Consider the following 18,203-nt stretch of genomic DNA (forward strand, 5'->3'; position numbering starts at 1 on the left):
GGGAAGCCTGCCCCTCCTGAATGTTCTGTATGTCCCCTATATCAATACACATTTTTTGCCTTCAAAAAAACCCAGTGGATTCTTTGGGGTCTGGGCCTCGTGCTGCTACTCAGAGAAACGGCAGAAGAGAATTGAAAGCACTAGAAGAGATGTGACTGTCTTCCCAAAGAAAGTTCCCGAGACTCAGTTCCCAGCGGCAGGGATGGAAGGGGAGCCCGAGTGGAAAGAGAGGGAGGCTGAGCAGTCACGAGAGGAGGACCTCGGGGGATTAGATGAAGAGGGTGTTCCATGAATTTCGCTCTGTGGTGCAAGACAATGTCCCCTTTTGTCAAGAGTCAGCAGCAAAGACATTTCTGGAGCCAGATGAGGTTCCTCTGGATTCGGAGGACTTTACAGTGGAAGGGAGAAGACTGTGGCTTGGCCAGGTCACTCCCAGATGATAATGATCAAATGATGCCGTGCTGGGGACCTGGTCCCTCCGGCCTGGCTGCTCTCAGCACCTCCTCTGCCAGGACCACCCCTCTGCCCCCTGCCCAGCCATCTTCCCTGGCACCTGGAATTCTGCCTAGTCCCTGGCAGGGCGATGGGGAACAGGGCTCTCAAGCAAAGAAAATTAAACCATCCATCACTCTGACTGGGAATTAATTAGAGATAATTGCACAAGGGAACCTCAGCTAGAGACAGAGAGTCTGAGAAATGGAGGCAAGGGTGGGAAGCAGGGAAATCCGGGTCGGGGGTGGAGAGACGCCGAGAGGATGGGTGCACAGACGGGCAGTGTGCACCTCCCATGCCAGTGGGCAGACCAGGAGATGAAAGGACCAAGCCCACCAGGCTCTGGAAGCCTAAGGCACTGCGGTGATGGATTCTCCTTCCTAGCAGACAGCTGAACTCAGTCTGGTGATGAGCGGGCTCTGGACAAATGGCTCAGAAAGAACAAGAGAGAACAGAGTTTAAAAAAAAAAAAAAAAAAAGAATAAGATAAAGGCTGCCAGAAGCCATGGAGCAGAAAAATGAGCTGGCGTTAAGTGTGTTAGAAGCCTCCTGATATAAGGGACTCAAGATGCAGTGGTCAGGGATCGATACGCGTAACTGGTTAGCTGAATTAAAAAACAAAACAAAACGAGTGATTTTCCAAAGAGTAAAAATGCACCTTTTGCAGTTTGGTCCTCCACTACCACCAATGCCTCCGCCAAGAGGCCAGCTCCACAGATTCCAGACGGAGGGATTCTGCGTTACGTGGACAAGTCATTCATAGGCAGGTAAGAGACAGATCTTCAGAAATCTGCACATCCCTCCAGGTTTCCCAGAAAAGAAGCACCTTTAAGGCCTAGGAACTTCTCCCAAATCGTCTAGGTCTGAAGCAGAGAACAAAATTCTAGAATACAGATGTTGTGAAAAAAAATGGGCGGTGATCATGAAAATTAAAATTCAGGGAGGTCCCGCTGTGACACAACAGGATCGGCAGCATCTCTGGAGCACTAGGACGCAGGTTCAATGCCCGGCCCAGCGCAGTGGGTTAAGGATTGGTGTTGTTGCCGCTGTGACGGAGGTCGCAGCTGCGTCTTGGATTCAGGCCCTAGCCTGGGAACTTCCATGTGCTGCGGGGCAGGAAATGAATAAGTAAATGTATACAAACATAAGATCGAGGTTACAGAGGTCAGGAAATAAGAACCGCAGAGAGTTAAATTTGACTGACTTTGGATTAGGTCCATAAAGACTGTCAAAGTACAGAAAAGTAGCCAATCATCTCAAAACATGCTGTAATTTCACAATAGGGAACAGAAACTGTTTTTTTATGAGCCGGTATAAAAACAGGATTCAGAGTGTTACCGATGCATCTTTCCAAAATGCCTACTGAAGTGACAGCTAGATGATTCACCTGTGAAATCATAAGGCTATAAACAAAGCAGACCATCAAAAGGCAAAATGTCAAAAAAGACAAAGGATCATGAAAAAAACAGGAAGCATCAAAGATTCTGACAGCAGCCAGGCCAGAGAGATCATAATTACGAAATAATTGCCCCATGTAAAGACACAGTCCCAGATTTGATTAAACGAGATCCATCTGGAGGCATAAGCAAAGCAGCACCAAAGGATTTGCAAAGAAAAGCCGGTGCAAAGCTTCTGCTACCAAATTTGACTGAATGCCTAGGACAAGTTGCAATATCACGATCAAGGCAGAAGTGAAATGGGAAAGTATTACATAAGAGGGGTAAGAAAAAGTGACAAAAGACATAATGCATTACAAGGACATGACATTAAATCCTTGGCATTATTAAATCTTTGTGCAATGCGAGAGGATATTGCTCTAAGTATGGCTACAGAGGGACCGGATGGATATAAGCACTTTTTAAAGCAATTCTGCTTTACTCCAAAAGCCTCACACTGCTGTATTCCTTGACCTAGTAATTCTCCACTTTTGATAATCTATCCCTAAGAAACAATGCAAGATGTAGACAAGTGTTTATGTTCCAAGGCTAGTGTTATCCAATAATAACAAAAACCCTGAAAAACCTAACATGCCTCAAAAGAGGAACAATATACAAATTTAGGTAAGAATACTTAAAATGATGCCTTTATCGCCATTTATGCCAAACCCACAGCCAATTAAATACTCAATGGAAGAATCAACATTAAGGCTGGAAGCCTTCCCACTAAAATCCGAAACAAGAAGGCTCACTCTTACCACTTTTATTTAGCATAGTATTGGAAGTCCTAGCCAGAGTGATCAGACAAAAAATAATAATAATAATAAATTTAAAAAAATAAAAGGGCGGAGTTCCCGTTGTGGCGCAGTGGTTAACGAATCCGACTAGGAACCATGAGGTTGCGGGGTCAATCCCTGGCCTTGCTCAGTGGGTTAATGATCAGGTGTTGTCATGAGCTGTGGTGTAGGTCGCAGACGCGGCTCGGATCCCGCATTGCTGTGGTTCTGGCGTAGGCTGGCGGCTACAGCTCCAATTCGACCCCTAGCCTGGGAACCTCCATATGCCGCGGGAGCGGCCCAAGAAATGGCAAAAAGACAAAAATCAATCAATCGATCAATCAATCAATCAAAGGGATCCAAATTGGAAGGGAAGAGGTAAAATTTTCACTGTATGCACATGACATGACACCATATATAGAAAACCCTAAGGACTCCATATATAAACTACTTGATCTGATCAACAATTGTAGCAAAGCAGCAGGATACAAGATTAACATTCAGAAGTTGGTTGTATTTCTGTCTACTAATAATGAAATAATAGAAAATAGAAAAACAATACTTTTTAAAATTGCACCAAAAAATAAAATACCTAGGAATAAACCTGACCAAGGAGGTGAAAGACTTACATACTGAGAACTGTAAAACATTAATCAAGGAAACTCAAGGGGATTGAATTTGGATTGACATGGAAAGATATTCCATGCTCTCGGATTGGAAGAATTAATATTATTAAAATGGCCATCCTACCCAGAGCAATCTACAGCTCTAATGCAATCCCTATCAAACTACCCATGATATTTTTCACAGAACTAGAACAAACAATCCAAAAATTTATATGGAACCATAAAAGACCCAGAACTGTCAAAGCAATCCTGAAGGAAAAAAAAAAAAAGAAAAAAAAAAAAAAAAAACAAAGCAGGAGGCATAATTCTCCCAGACTTCAGGCAATTTTACAAAGCGACAGCAATCAAAAGATTGTGTGGTATTGGTATAAAAACATATATCCAGAACAATGAAACAGAAGAGACCGACCAGAAATAAACCCAGATATGTATGGTCAATTAATCTTCGACAAAGGAGGCAAGAATATGAAATGGGAAAGACAGTCTCTCCAGCAAGTGGTTCTGGGAAAATTGGACAGCTCCATGTCCATCAACGAAAGGAGAACACACCCTCATACCGTGCACAAAAATAAACGCAAAATGGCTTAAAGACTTAAACAGAAGACAAGACACCATCAAACTTCTAGAAGAGAACAATGGCAAAACATTCTCTGGCATTCACTGTACAGATGTTTTCTTAGGTCAGTCTCCCAAGGCAACAGAAATAAAACCAAAAATAAGCCAATGGGACCTAATCAAACTGACATGCTTTTGCACAGCATAGGAAACCATAGACAAAAGGCAAAGACAACCTACAGACTGGGAGAAAACAGCTGCAAACAATGCAACTGACAAGGGCTTCATCTCTAAAATGTGCAAACAACTCATACAACTCAACAACAATAATAATAAAAAAACCTAATCAAAAAATGGGCCGAAGACCTAAATAGATATTTCTCTAAAGAAAACATACGGTGGCAAGCAGGCACATGAAACAAGGCTCAACATCACTAATTATTCAAGAAATGCAAATCAAAACTGCAATGAGGTATCAGCTCACACTGGTTAGAATGGCCATCATTAACAAGTCTACAAAAACCAAATCCTGGAGAGGGTGTGGAGAAAAGGCAACCCTCCGAACACTGCTGGTGTGAAAGTAAATTGGTGCAGCTACGATGGAAAACATTGTGGAAATGCCTCAAGAAACCGAATACAGAACCACCATATAATCCAGCAGACCCACTCCCGGGCATATATCCAGACAAAATCATAATTCAAAGAGATACATGCACCCCGGTGTTCATTGCAGCCCTATTCACAATAGCCAAGACACGGAAACAACCTAAATGTCCATCGACAGAGAACTGGATTAAGAAGATGTGCTACATATATACAATGGAATACTACTCAGCAATAAGACAACAAAACAATGCTACTGGCAGCAACACAGATGCAATCAGAGACTCTCATACTAAGGGAAGTAAGTCAGGAAGAGAAAGACAGATACCATATGCTATCACTTCTATGTGGAATCTAATATGCGGCACAAATGAACCTACAAAACAGAGACAGGCTCAGACACAGAGAACAGACTTGTGGCTACCAAGGGGGAAGGTGGAGGGAGTGGATGGACGGGGAGTTTGGGGTTAGTAGATGCAAACTATTCCATTTAGAATGAAGAAGCAAAGAGGTCCGACTGTACAGCACAGGGAACTACATCCAGTCTCCTGGATAGACCATGATGGAAAAGAGTATCAATAAAGAATGTGTATACACACACACACACACACATATATATGCCTGAGTCCATGTGATGTCCAGAACGAATGGGCATAACTAACCATACTTCAAAAAAAGAAAAAAAACCTATCGAGTGAAAGTATCATTCAAAGATGAGTTTCTAAAATTTCAAACTGTATTAGCTCCCAAAATTTAAGCATCCCATTACACACACAAAGTATAGCAACACCAATAAACCTAAGGAAATAGGAGGTAGGAAATAATAATAAAAACTCTAAATACTGGAGAAAACGTACTGTATCAACGAAATTTAAATACATGTGTCAGGGGCTTGTTATGAGGAACAAGTAATTAAAACAGGCCAAAAAACTGTCAAATCGAAGTTTAAATGTAGCCAAATAGCACAAAAATTAAATCAAGACCTGAGCTAGACCAGCAGGTTTTTATTGAATTAATCTGCATTATGTGTCTGTTTTGTTTCAATGTTTCAGAATTTTTTTAAATAAGAATATATTATAATTGATCATAAAATTGAACATGTTCATGGCAGTTTTGTTTAAAAATGTACTAAACTGAACTTAATGAAAATTAGGATGGACTTTAAAAATCACTATTAAAATAACCCCCTCCCCAGTTTAGGACCTCAACGCAAGCCTATGGATTCATTCTATTTTTGAACAGAAAAATGAGTCTAAGGTTGAACAGCTGATTCACACACAGAAAATATTCAAAGCCACCTACAATTCACTCCCAAAGTAACATCCAATCTCAGTTCCTGATAGAGACAGAGAGAAAACAAAACACTCAGCTAGTGACAGGGATGCGGCAGCGTGGTAAGAGAATGATGCGCCAATTAGGATTTATCACAGGGAGCTAAGGACTGTTCAATAGGAGGGAATCTAATAATAGAATCCACCCCATCAATAGCTTAGGGGAAAAAAAAATCATATGATCCCTGAAAAACAGCAAAAAGGCATTTGGAAAAAATTCACTACCACCCTCTAAGGCCAAATGCAATGACGAGAATGCAAAAATATTTTTTAGCTGGCTGAAGAGGATTCTAAAATAAGAGCTGGTATTAGTATTATAATTAGTGGAGAAATTACGAGAGATGCATTTGAACAAATCAGGAGCAAAACAAGAGGCCTGACGTAGCGCAGTTACAATGTTTGAGAATTGGCGTGGGGCAGGGGACACACAGGACACGCAGAAAAAGGAGGAGCCCATGTTGGAAAAAAGATGCTAACTACGCTAGTTAACAGGTCCCCTAGGACCGCCTCCCAGTAAGAGCGAACGGGTCAAGCTCAAAGTCAATGGATGCAAGAGAAGTACGTGAACTCATCAACCAGCTGCACTTCTCCAAAAAAAAACTGGTTAGGAAACACGCCAGGAAGAGAAATGCCAGTCACTGCTGTGACAATCGACCATTGCTGCCCCTGCCACCAAGCATGGGTCAAAGACTGCACGATTTCCGCAGCAAAAAATCCCCCAAAGGGCTCTAAGGTGTACCGGTAGGTGTTAAAATCCTCTCCCTGATGGAGACCTGTGTTGTGTCTCTGAACAGTTACGACCAAAGCCCAAGAAACAGGTACACCTGTTATTAATGCCCTGACCACAGTGCTGGGCAGTGGCCCTATTCGCAGGTGAGAAAACTGAGGCAGTGGTTGCAACGGCAAGCTGTCCCACGTGGACTGATGCAACACACAGCCCGTGAGGAAGAGAGGTGGGGCTGACAGCCTGTCTGTGCAGGGGTTCCGCAGTTCGGGGTCTTTCCATGCTCCCCTCTAAACCATCGCCCAGCTTGATCCTGCAGGATATCAAAGAGTGTCCAAGGAGAAACACTGAAAGGGAACTGGTCTCCCACGATGTTAAAACATACTTTATAGAAACAGGAGTTAGTGGAGGCTCAGGTTTAGGTCCGGCTGCTTTTGGATCCCTGGGAAGAAAGGGATTCTTTAAAACCTGGCAAAGCAGGAACCGAGGAGCATTTGAAAAAAAAAAAAAATACAGAATTGATCTTTGCTTTGTCTGAGCATACAATAGGAGCCTAATGATCAAAATGAACACTCACCCCTGCTCTGCACTGGGCCCTGTGCTAAGCAGCTTAGAGACCTCTTACTTGGCTTAGTCCTGGTAAGGACTCTTAAGGTGAATGTTCCCATTCCACAGATGGAGAAACTGAGGCTCAGAAAGAGAACTGACTGAGTGGGGGTCCTTCAGCCAGGTCTGACTGAGCTTGCTGGCCTCAACCAGCAGGTGGATCTGGCCTTTTCTGAGCTCCCACAGCCCGGGTAGGCTGCATGCCCTTGGGCATCATGTGTCCCTACCACGTGGCCAGCACCCCGCTCCCTCCCTACATGCCCTGGTCAGCGCACCCAAGCGGCTGCCCCCACTCCAGGCCCCCAGCTCCACACCTTCTGCAAGGCCCCTGACTCAGTTTCCCCTCCTATGTCAGCAGCAAGCTATGCTGTCTGGCTATGACTCAGCAGCAGTCACCTTTCGGAGCGTCCGTTTCCATAGCTACGGGGGGTGGGAGAGTGATGGTCACTACCCAAGGGGTTGCCATGGGGATTAAAATGAGCCTTTAATCCTGGGCGGCACAGCCCCTGGAAATCCACTGTACCTCTTCTCTGTGGATACAGAGGAGGAATGCCCCCCAACCACGCCCTCCAGCAGTGCCAGCCCAGTGCGGGTCCAGACCCAGAGGTGGGAAATGAGCTGGGGCGGGGTGCTGTTTAAGCCCCTCTGAGCTACAATGGCAAAGGCTCAATGATGTCCAGCCCACACCTGCCCCTCTCCCTGCCTTCTGCCCTCCTCAGGGCATACAGGCCAACAAGGAGGTGACAGGCCCGTGGGAACAGACTCTGAAGCCACCTCTCAACCCAGTCATCCTCAGGTTCCCAGTCAAGCTGAGATGCTCGAATCCACCCCTCTCCCGCCCCACCTGTAACCCCGCTGGACAAGGCACAGGATGGTCAGATCTGACCCCTGTCCAAGGACCCTGGGGAGCTCAATGCGATGGCTGCTGCTCCCTTCCTAGGACCCCCACCCTGGGATCAAGCTCCCAAACAGACACGGTGGGACAGGGCCATTCGCCAAGCTGCTCCACTCACTTCACAGTTTACCTCACTCCCTCTCAGAGCCCCAAGAAAAGCCACCTCAGAGCCAGAGTCGTCACAAACCCAGGCACGCTCGGACAAGGATGCTCTGGGGAAACGGAGACCCAAACCAGCCCCCGCACCCGCTGACCTCCTTGGTGTAGCCCATGGCCTTCAGGACAGAGTGATTCAAGGTCTCCAGGGAGGCCAAGACGTCCTCGTAGTCCCCCATGTGGTCCACAAAGTAATCTGGGGGAAGGGAAAGCAGAGATCAAGGGTCTTAGGAGGATCACACCCCCCCACCCTCCCACTAATCCCATCTGTGCTCCTCGTTCACAGCCCCTCCCCAGCCCCGACCCCTACAACACACCACGCCCAAGTCTTGGTCCCCACAGGGCCTGGCACCTACCACACAGCTCCTTGGTGTCCACATGGCTGCAGAGAGAGAGAAAGAGGGGGACTCAGGGGCAGGCAGGGCTGTCCTGTACCCTGCCCCGTCCTGCCCACCCTCCGCAGCAGGGACAGACCAGCGTAGCTGGCACAACACCTGCCATGCCTCCTCTCTCCATCCTGGAGCAGGCACCGGAGCCCCGCTTTATAGATGAGGGAGCTGCAGGATCCACATCTGTGCGCCTGTCTGACCCCATCACCAAGCCACCCACCCGGATCCTCTCCCATCGTGAGCTGATGGGCCAAGGCAGGGGCTGGGAAAAGGGCGGGCAACAGCCTGTGACTGTTAGACTGTTGACAACTCTTATGTGACACGCGCCCCAGGTCCCGGGCTCTGTCTGCGGGTGGGGGTGGGGGGGTGCCCTCTTTGTCCTCATTTGAGCCCTGGGGTCCCACATCCCTATTCCTGTCCTTCCTCGGAGGAGGCTGAGCACAAGAAGCCCACCCCAGCTGGTGAAGGTGCACAAAGCAGCCTCAGAACCAGAGGCAGCGGTGCCACGCCCTGGGGGTAGGTGCCCAGGGACCTGAGTCTTCCCGCAGTTCTGCCAACCTTCCCTTTCTGGGCCCCAGTTCCCTCACTGAGAGAGGATGGCCTGGCCTAAAGAGCGTACTGGGGGAACCCAGCTTCCACAAGATGCTTCTGGGCACAGGCTCCTAGTTCGGGGGCTCCGTGAGCCCTGTCTTAGATGTTCCCCTGAACTGCATCACGTAGTAAAGGTTCTGACAAGTCCTGCAGAGAGGAGCCTGTTTGTGCTTAAAGTAGCCTTGCACCAATCTGAGTCAGGTGGACTGTTTTGGGTGGAAAAACCTATTTAGAATCCCGAGGAGGGAATGTCGGAGAGAAAACATTTAAAAGATCTGAGCTCTGACCTTCGCTAATGGGAAACCCACCCCACCTGCAATCACACAGCCTCCTGCCAGTGCCTCATCTCCTGACCCAGCTGCCCGAATAAGGATGAATAAACCAGCAGCACCTGCCTAGCCCTTTCAAGCTCCCCAGGGGGCTGCAGGAACCGCTCAGAACCTCCATCTGGCTCCAGAAACAAAGCCCTCCCCTGGAGTCTCCAGCAGGAAGCTGGTTCTTTGAAGTGGCCTTTCCAGGCCACCTGCTCCACCCTGGCTCCCAGAACACTCAGCCCCACCTCTGGTCCAGGCCACCCCATGCTGGGTCCCCCGCCTATGGGCCGGGTGGCAGCTCCCTATCCAGACCCTCTCTAGGCTGTCTTTGCCAGCTTAGCAATCTGCCCCCAGCAGCCCCCAGGAACTCAGGTCCTCATCACGTGAGTGGGGCGGAGAAGGGGGCTCCACCCTCATCCTGCCTGGGGGTCCCACAGAGAGGGCGAGGCTGAAGTTCAAGTTGGGAAGGGTGGGGCCTTTCAGTACAATGTGTACAGTGCACTTGACTTAGCGATCGGTAAAGGCCAGGGTGTGTGGTCAACTGAGCTGCAGACTAGGGTTCTCACTGGAATGCAGAAAAGGCAATTACTTAGGCACGGACCGAGGAGGAGAGTTAAGGTCTGGGTGAGGAGCAGCTGACCCTGGGATCCGGTAAGGATCAGGACCACAGAATTTATAGGAAGGCGGGAGATAAGCATGAGGCACTGGGGACAGAACTGGGCTGATTTCTCTAATCCCCGACTTTGTCATCTTGTGTATATTCTGCAAAATCCAGGGCCTCTCTCTGCGAGGCCGCGCGTGCCCAGCACAAACACTTGCCAACGCGATATCGATCTGTCCACTGCCCAGATGGCCCTGGCCAGTGGGGACCAAAGAGATCTGACTTGCGGGTGAGCGAGTTTGGGGACTTGGGGGTCTCCTGCCCCTCCAGGGGAGTGGAACAGTGGAGACTGGCCACAGGGGCGAAGGAAGAGGCGCCCTGCTCCAGCCCGGGCTCCTGGCTCACTTGGTGTTGTCAGCATCGATGGTGTGGAAGAGATTCTCCAGTTCCTTCTCGTTGAGGACGCCGTCTGCAAAGAAGAGCTGGAATTCCTCCAAGGACAACTTCCCGTCATCTGCGAGGAAGGGGGGGAGGGGGAGCAGCTGGTCTACGAGATGGGACACCCCCAAATCCAGACAGTTCCCAGCTCAACAGAGAAACTCCAGCCAGGTCATCCCCACCCGCCCGCTAATTCCCCAACTAGCAGATAAACTCCAGCTGGGCTCGTCCGTGCTCGCCGCGCTCACCCAAATGAACCAGCAGCCTCCAGGTCACAGAGATCGACTCAGCCAGCTAATTCCCAAACCCACGGACCAACACCCACTTACAAACGGTCCCCAAACCCACAAATGCTGGGCCTCATTCTACCTGCAGTCAACAAGCGGAGCGGACCTGCACCTGCCAGGCAATCTCTCCTCATCCCCTGCCCGCCTGGAGGCAAGGGTTACAGCACACACCTGCCAGAGGCAGTCTGGTGACCACTCTTGCTTCCTAAAGCCCAGCTCATCTCCGCACTTACATCATTGCCAGCCCAGCCCCCAGGCCCTGCCTCTAGGGAGGGAATGACCGCACCCCACTCTGCCTTTGCAGGGTCCCATGGGAGCCCGCTGCCCGCAGTGGCGAGGGGCTCTCGGGAGTTCTCACCAAGCCACGGATGCGGCCCTGGGATGCCCAACCACAAGCGGACGGGTGCCAAGCCCGGGGCTGTGGCTTTGGGATGGGAGGGCCCACAGCGGACACAGGCCGCCTGTCCTAGGGCTTCCCCCCGACTCACCTCCCTCCACGTGTCGTCACCCTGGGCGCCAGTGTCTGCTGGGGACCGGCTCATGGGTGGGGGCAGCCTGGTCAGGGAGGGAGAGGCTCCCAGCAGAGCTGTGTGGACCCCTCAAGCTTCCGGCCTCTGCTCCTCCCACCAGGGCAGTGCTGCCCAACACCCACCTCCCAACCCCACCCCCGCAGCCTTGCCCCCTCCTCAAGGATCTTAGACCACTTCCTGCTCCTCCTTAAAGGAGCCACGTCTGTCAGGGGGACGTGGAAGTCGAGGCGAAGGGTGAGCCCGCTCCTCCCCTTGGGACCTTAAAGTCAATGCCCATGAGGGGCTGTCACCAGGGTTCGTGGGGACATGAGGCCTGTTCCCAGAAAGCTTCCCGGGGCTGGTGAGAAGGAGGCAGCCCCCCTCGGCCTTTTGCCCCAGGGACTGCCTGGGCACACTACGGGCTCACCCACCCACCAGCTCTGTGACCTCAGCCCAGTCACTGCACTCTCAGGGCCCGTGTCCCCAGCTGCAGGTGGGGAAAATCCTCCTGGCACCCCAACTCTGGGCGCCGTCGTGGAGACACAGGGACGGGGTGGGGCTCTGGTCTTGGCAGCTGCTGGGGGAAGTCAGCACACCCTCCCAGCAGCTGATGCGTCTGAGAGCCTCGTAAACAGGCCTTGATCTGTTAATAAGTTCGAGTCCCACCCCGCGTTTCCCGGGGGTTTCCCAGCTGGTGGGGGGAACGGCAGACCCCCTTCTATTACATCCAGCGAGTCTGCAATCCACACCCTCGAGAGCCCACGTGGCATCAGTGCAGATGAGAAAGAAATGCCCCTTAGTGAGGTGCTGCTGAGCATCAGGGCCTGTGGGGGGAGGGGAGGGCGGGCCAGGGCACCACCCGCCCAAACAGATGTGGCCGACCTACCTGGGCCAGAGCAGAAGTCCCTTTTTAAAGGCTCGGGAGCTTCAAGCAGGGCAACAGGGGAGAGAGACCCTGACACCTTGCGCCCTCGCGGTGGCTCCCCTCTGGCGACCCCGACCACATGTGCACAAGATGGGCGGGGGCAGCAGCCAGTGTGCCTCCCGACACCCTGGCTCAGGTTTCAATGTCACAGGCAGAGAATGAATTTCTAACTTTCAAAAACCAGAATCCCCTCAAAACACCACCCCCCCGCCCTGCACCCGATTCACACACAAAGCAGGCACAGAAGCCAACCATGAAAAGCGCAGGATACCAGCTGTGAAACACATAAACGCTCAGTTGTGGCTTTTCTGCGAAAGAGACTTTCCAGGTTGCCTCTGGCAGGACTGATGGTGACCCAGAGTGCAGAAGGGGGGGCAGAGCCACGGGCTCGGCGTGTTCGCACATCCAGTCCTCTCAGCATCTCCCCCGCTTCCGCCCCCCGCCCCCCCCCGACAGAGCAGAGTGGCACAGAGTGGTTATGGGGCTTGCCCAGGTCCCACAGCGGGAGCTCAAATCCAAGCCCCCTGGCTCCTGAGTCCATGCTCCCAACCCAAGCTGGGGCGGGGTCTGGTGGCAAGACCCCTAGCCACAGGCCTCCATGGAAAAGGGGAGGCCAAGGCTGGACTCCGTGGAAGTGGGTGGGACTGACTGGTCACGTCTGCCTGTCCTGGAACCTCCATCCCATCTGCACTCAGAACAGGCAGGGCGGCCCGCCAGGCCTCCTGCACACAAAGGCTGCTTGGTGACATTTCCCTCGAAGGTCCCACCACAGCCCTAACGAACCCAGATCGGCTAATGAGGGAAGCAGCACCTGCCCCCGCCTCTGTCTAATTAAGAGAAGCAAGCGGGCCTGGCCCCTTCGGGACCCGGGGTGGCGGGGTGGGCCGTTTGCTGGTGTCCTTGCTCATTAGCACGAGTTCAGCCTCAGCTGAAGTGACCTTTCAAATGCCAGGAGTCTGCCAGTGTCCCTGTCCCCTGGAGAGCAATGCAGTCTGGCACTCACCCCTCCGCGGGCAGCCACACACCCTTCTGGGCTCCAGAGGCCAGGCTGCCAGGCAGGCTGCCCACTTTCCCTGGGGGCTCACGCCCGGTCTCCACCTCCAGGAAGAGACCTCTGTCCTGGGAGCTGCCCCTGTCCTTGCTCTGGGATCGCAAAAGCTCCAACCTGAGGCCCAGGGCGACCCTGCACGCCCCTCCTCCACCCCAGAGCCTCTCTCTGTTGTGGGCGCCCGGGGCACAGCCAGCACCCACCTGTGTTAAACATGCGTTTGTGCTTGCACGCCCGCCGTGCCCATCTCTGTCTGCACACGCTGTGAGGGCGAGGGAGTGGGAGCAGGTGTGGACAGAGGTGCGCGTGTAGACTGTGCTGGGCTCATCAGAACTGCCTGCCCTGCCCTCAAGTGAGGGTCTGCCATCATCTGCTTGTCCTCTGGGACCCTAGATCCTGTCACCTCTGAAATGGGGGTGACTCTCCTTCTCCCACCAGGAGCCCATGGAGCATCCACGAACGAGGAGGTCGAGTAACGTCTTGGTGCCTAATGGATGCTCCATGGCCGCAGGCGGTCCCCCCCAGCTGGGAAACCCTCGTGAAACGCGGGGTGGGACTCGAACTTATTAACAGATCAAGGCCTGTTTACGAGGCTCTCAGACGCATCAGCTGCTGGGAGGGTGTGCTGACTCCCCCCAGCAGCTGCCAAGACCAGAGCCCCACCCCGTCCCCGTGTCCCCACGACGGTGCCCAGAGTTGGGGTGCCAGGAGGATTTTCCCCACCTGCAGCTGGGGACACGGGCCCTGAGAGCGCGGTGACTGGGCTGAGGTCACACAGCTGGTGGGTGGCTGAGGCCGTAGTGTGCCCAGGCAGTCCCTGGGGCAAAAGGCCGAGGGGGGCTGCCTCCTTCTCACCAGCCCCGGGAAGCTTTCTGGGAACAGGCCTCATGTCCCCACGAACCCTGGTGACAGCCCCTCATGGGCATTGACTTTAAGGTCCCAGGGGGAGGAGCGGGCTCGGCCGCTGCAGAGGCCGCAGAAGTCACGTCAAGGGTCCCTCCAGCTGTGCTCAGGGGGCCTCTGATTTGGGGGGCACAAGCAATGAGGATGAACCCCATCTCTGTTTGAAGGGCGATACCCACCCACACAGACACACACTGACACACACACACACCCTCGGTATGCACAGCAGTAGTTACAGAGAGGGCCATTCCAACCCCCAGACACACACTCACCCCCCCCAAAGCACGAGTGGAGCCGCAGAGCCAGGCGCACACGGCCGCACTCCCAGCAGTGGGTGAGTCCGTCTCCTGTAAGCCAGCAACCACTTACTGAGGACCTACTCTGTGCTCGGAACGGGGCTCATGAGGACGGGGACAAGCCCAAGTCCCTAAATGTAAAACCTCAGTCTGCCAAGGACCGTGGCCAGCACAGCCGGCCTCACACTGAAGGTCATGAGAAGCTGGTGGCAGGGATCCAGCCCCCAAACCCCTTCTCAAATCTCGAGTGTGGTCCAGCCACGAGGCCATGACAACGTCTCAAGTGCCGCCGAAGTCCCCACCGCATCCCTCTCCTTCCTCCTTGCTGCTACGGAGCTGCTGCTGAGGTCCTGTGTCCCAAGAGGCCTGAGAGGGGCCATTGTCACATCCGGGGAGGGGGTGAGATGTGGAGACCCCTGGGTCCTGGCTGGCAGCCCAGACCTGTGCCCCAAGGTCTCCTGTTTTCCCCCATCACCAAGCAGGGACAGGTCAAAGCAACTCCCAGGGCAGGAGGGAGGGGTGCGGGGCCGGGTGGGCGCTGGCCTCTTGACCTCCAGCCCACACCCCTGTTCCCATCCCCACCAGCACGGGCCTTGATATGCAGTATCTTCTCAAGGAAGGAACAAATAAACTCTGAGCACCGCCTGCCTCTCTTTTGAAAAGTCTGCCACCCACGTCTCCTCGCTGCGTTTTCCCCACAGCCCGGGGAAGTAGACAGGGTAAGTGTTATCGCGCCACTTTACAGATGGCGAAACTGAGGCCTGGAGAAGGAACGTGCCTTGGTTACAGTCCACGGAGAGCTGCTTCAGGCCCGAGAAAAATGACCATGGTATTTATACAAAAGCTGGAATGCTCTCTGTGGCCACAGGCTCAGGTGGGTCTCAGGAAGCCCTGTCACCCTTTGGCCTCCCTGGAAGGTCAAGGGTGGAGCATCTCTAGGAGGTCAGGAGTGGCACGTCCTGAATTCACTGGCCACAACGACTGTGGTTCACCTTGCTGGGGAGGCTGCATGACCTGCGGAAAAGCTTCCAGGGGGGGGTCCATAAAGCCTGCCTTCAAGCAGCTGGGTGACCCTGGGCAAGTCACTGAACCTCTCTGGGCCACAACAGAGTTGAAAGAACAGGGGCCACATCACCAACTCTATCAGGTGGCTGTGAGGAGGAAGTGTGCCAGGGCCTAGGAAGGGCCTGGAGAGAGGCTGGCGGCTTTCTGGGCCCCGGCCTGGGCTGCTCTGGGCCAGCCCCACTGCACGAGGTTAAAGCACGCTGAGCAGGTCCCCTGGCATCACAGACACCTGCTCACGGAGTCTACATGGCATCCCTACTAAGAGGAACTATGGGAGTCCCGTCGTAAGATAAGAGGCACGGAGCAGAGGCACCCTCCGAGGCCCGCTCTCCCAACCAGAAGGAGCCAGGTCTTCATGTGGGACAGCCTGGGGAGGAAACTCACCATTTTTGTCCGCACGGCGGAAAATCTGCAGAGAAGAGAGGTCAAGTCAGCGTAGCCCCCCCCCCCCGGGGGGGGCACCCTCCATTGGCTTCTGACAGCTCCACCCCCCGGTGGGCTGGGGGAACCTGGGCCCCTCCTCCCTTCCTGGGGACGAGACCCCTGCTGGGATCCAGGGGCGGGGAGGGTGTTGCAGGCAGAGGCCCTCCCCGCCAACACCCACACGGAAGCAGCCGCCCACCCTCCCTCTGTGCCGCCAGCCTGCCCACAGCCGGGCTGACACACGCACACATGCGCACGGACACAGGCGCACACCCATCACATGCTTGCGGGAGTGCTTCCAGAGCCAAGGGTCCACGCGCTGCACCCACTGGGGGACACTCGGTCACATACACGCAGAATTCCTGCCCCATGGATGCAGCCACTACCCTAGGAAGCCAGGTTTTCTCCAGGGAGGTTGGGTTAAGTCTGAACAGAGGTGTCTGCTAAGGGAGCCTGGAAGCCTGGACCACTCAGGGCGGGACTGAATTATCTGGGGAGGGGGTGAGGAAGTGGGTAGGAGCAGGCAGCCAGGAGCTGGATCCAGGTGCAGGTGCAAGGTTCTTACTCCCTCAGGGGAGGTGGGGGGGGCAATCCCCCTCCAGCCTCAGCTGAGACCAGGTAACTCCTCCTCCTGGTGTTTTGGGACAAGGTAAGCCTTGCTGATGGAAGGAGGAGGGGAGCCACCACCCGCCCGCAGTGTGTGACCATCATGCCTTCAGGGACACATTTCCCGGCCCCTCCCAGTCCCTCCAAGCAACCGGCAGCATCCCTTATCAGGCACCTGGGGCTGTGACAAACTGAAGTGGCAGCTCAGGAAGGCTTCTCAAACATCCCCCTTCCCTTAGCTGAACCCTGAGTCCGGAGCACTGGGTGGAGCCACCGAGGCTGGGGCAGAAAGGGGAGCAGTGATCAGGACCCCAGCCTGAGCAGCCCACACACCAGCTCCTGACCGCAAGGTTCCTGGAGGTTGGGTCCCCCTTTCCGCCTGCGCAGGCAGGGGTGTTAAACAAGTGAGTGACACCACCACGCGATGTGCCCCCTCACACCCGCTCGTCACCCCATTTCACAGATGAGGAAACAGAGACGCAGAGCCGACCGATGACCAGCTTGGAGGACTCTGGAGCCCACCTCCTGTCCTGCGAGAACCAGGAGGGCAGCCCAGGGCTTCCAGCTGTGAACGGTGCTGGGGCTTTGAGAGAGGGAGGGCACCGCTGTGCAGGTGCATTCAGGCTGTGTGTGAGCGTGTGTTTGGGGAAACTGGACCTACAGGCAGTCAGAGCACAGACGCCCCTTTCCTGCCCAGCCCCCTCGTCCCAAGCCCGTTATGGGCTCTAGGAGGAAGGGAAGGAGAAGGAAAAGCCACGCTCCCCCACGCTCACAGGGATGTGTGGTCCACACGCACATACACGACACACCTCTCCCAGAAACCCATGATGCCCGCACCCGGCACCCCATCCCCAAGTCACCTGCCACACAGGGCTCTCAGTGGGACATGCACACCCCAGCACCATGCTGTCACCTGGGGGGCAAGGCCCCCTCCGCCTCCTCCCTGCACTCCCCGGGGGATGGCTCCCACCCCAGCAGCCACCCACCCTGAAGAATCTCCCGCTCACAGTGGGGTGCGGGTGGAAGGGTGAGGTGGGGTACTTTGGGTCCCAAGAAGGGATGGGAAGGGAGGAGAGGGAGGGTGGGGAAGGGAAGGAAGGATGGAAGGGGCTGAGAGAGGAGTGGGGGTGCCCAGAGCGGTCCAGGCTCAGGGCAGACGGAGGATGGTGCCAGCTCCGCTGAAAGGAGAGAAGATAGATGGGAGGGGGCTTCGCTTTTCAAGAGGCGGTGCCCGGGCCAAAAGGGTATTTGGGGATGAGAAGGCAAGCGCTTAGAGTCTAGAGCCAGGATGGGAAAGGTGGGGCCAGAGCTACTAGGGGTTGGGTGGGCGGGGGAGAGGGTCCCAGAAAAGTAGCGACTGCCGCGGGGATCCGGGCTGGAGGCGGTCAGGGGCTCCCGTCTCGGGAAGGGATGGGCGCAAAGGGTCACGCGCGGGGCTGCGGAAAAGATGAGGGTTTGGCCAGGACAGAAGTAGGGGGGCGGTGGTCGCGGGGTTTCCGGGTCCTGGCTCAGACAGGTGGGGATCCCGAGAAGTGGAAGGAGGGGTGGGAGAAGAGGGGGTTCTCCCGGTCCAGAGACGAGACTGGACCGGCTTGGAGACCGGCCGGG

At 54.0% G+C, this 18,203-nt stretch overlaps 1 protein-coding gene across 1 annotated transcript in view; it reads right to left on the reverse strand.

The window, feature by feature from the left end:
- NECAB2 (N-terminal EF-hand calcium binding protein 2) overlaps positions 1 to 18,203 on the reverse strand; it is a 42,699-nt gene that overhangs the window by 24,040 nt on the left and 456 nt on the right. The window contains 4 exon segments of the mRNA XM_021093738.1: positions 8,299 to 8,396; positions 8,557 to 8,582; positions 10,501 to 10,609; positions 15,951 to 15,975. Coding sequence (XP_020949397.1) covers positions 8,299 to 8,396; positions 8,557 to 8,582; positions 10,501 to 10,609; positions 15,951 to 15,975 — 258 coding nt within the window.

This window comes from Sus scrofa, chromosome 6, assembly GCF_000003025.6.
Source record: "Sus scrofa isolate TJ Tabasco breed Duroc chromosome 6, Sscrofa11.1, whole genome shotgun sequence".
Lineage (NCBI taxonomy): Eukaryota > Metazoa > Chordata > Mammalia > Artiodactyla > Suidae > Sus > Sus scrofa.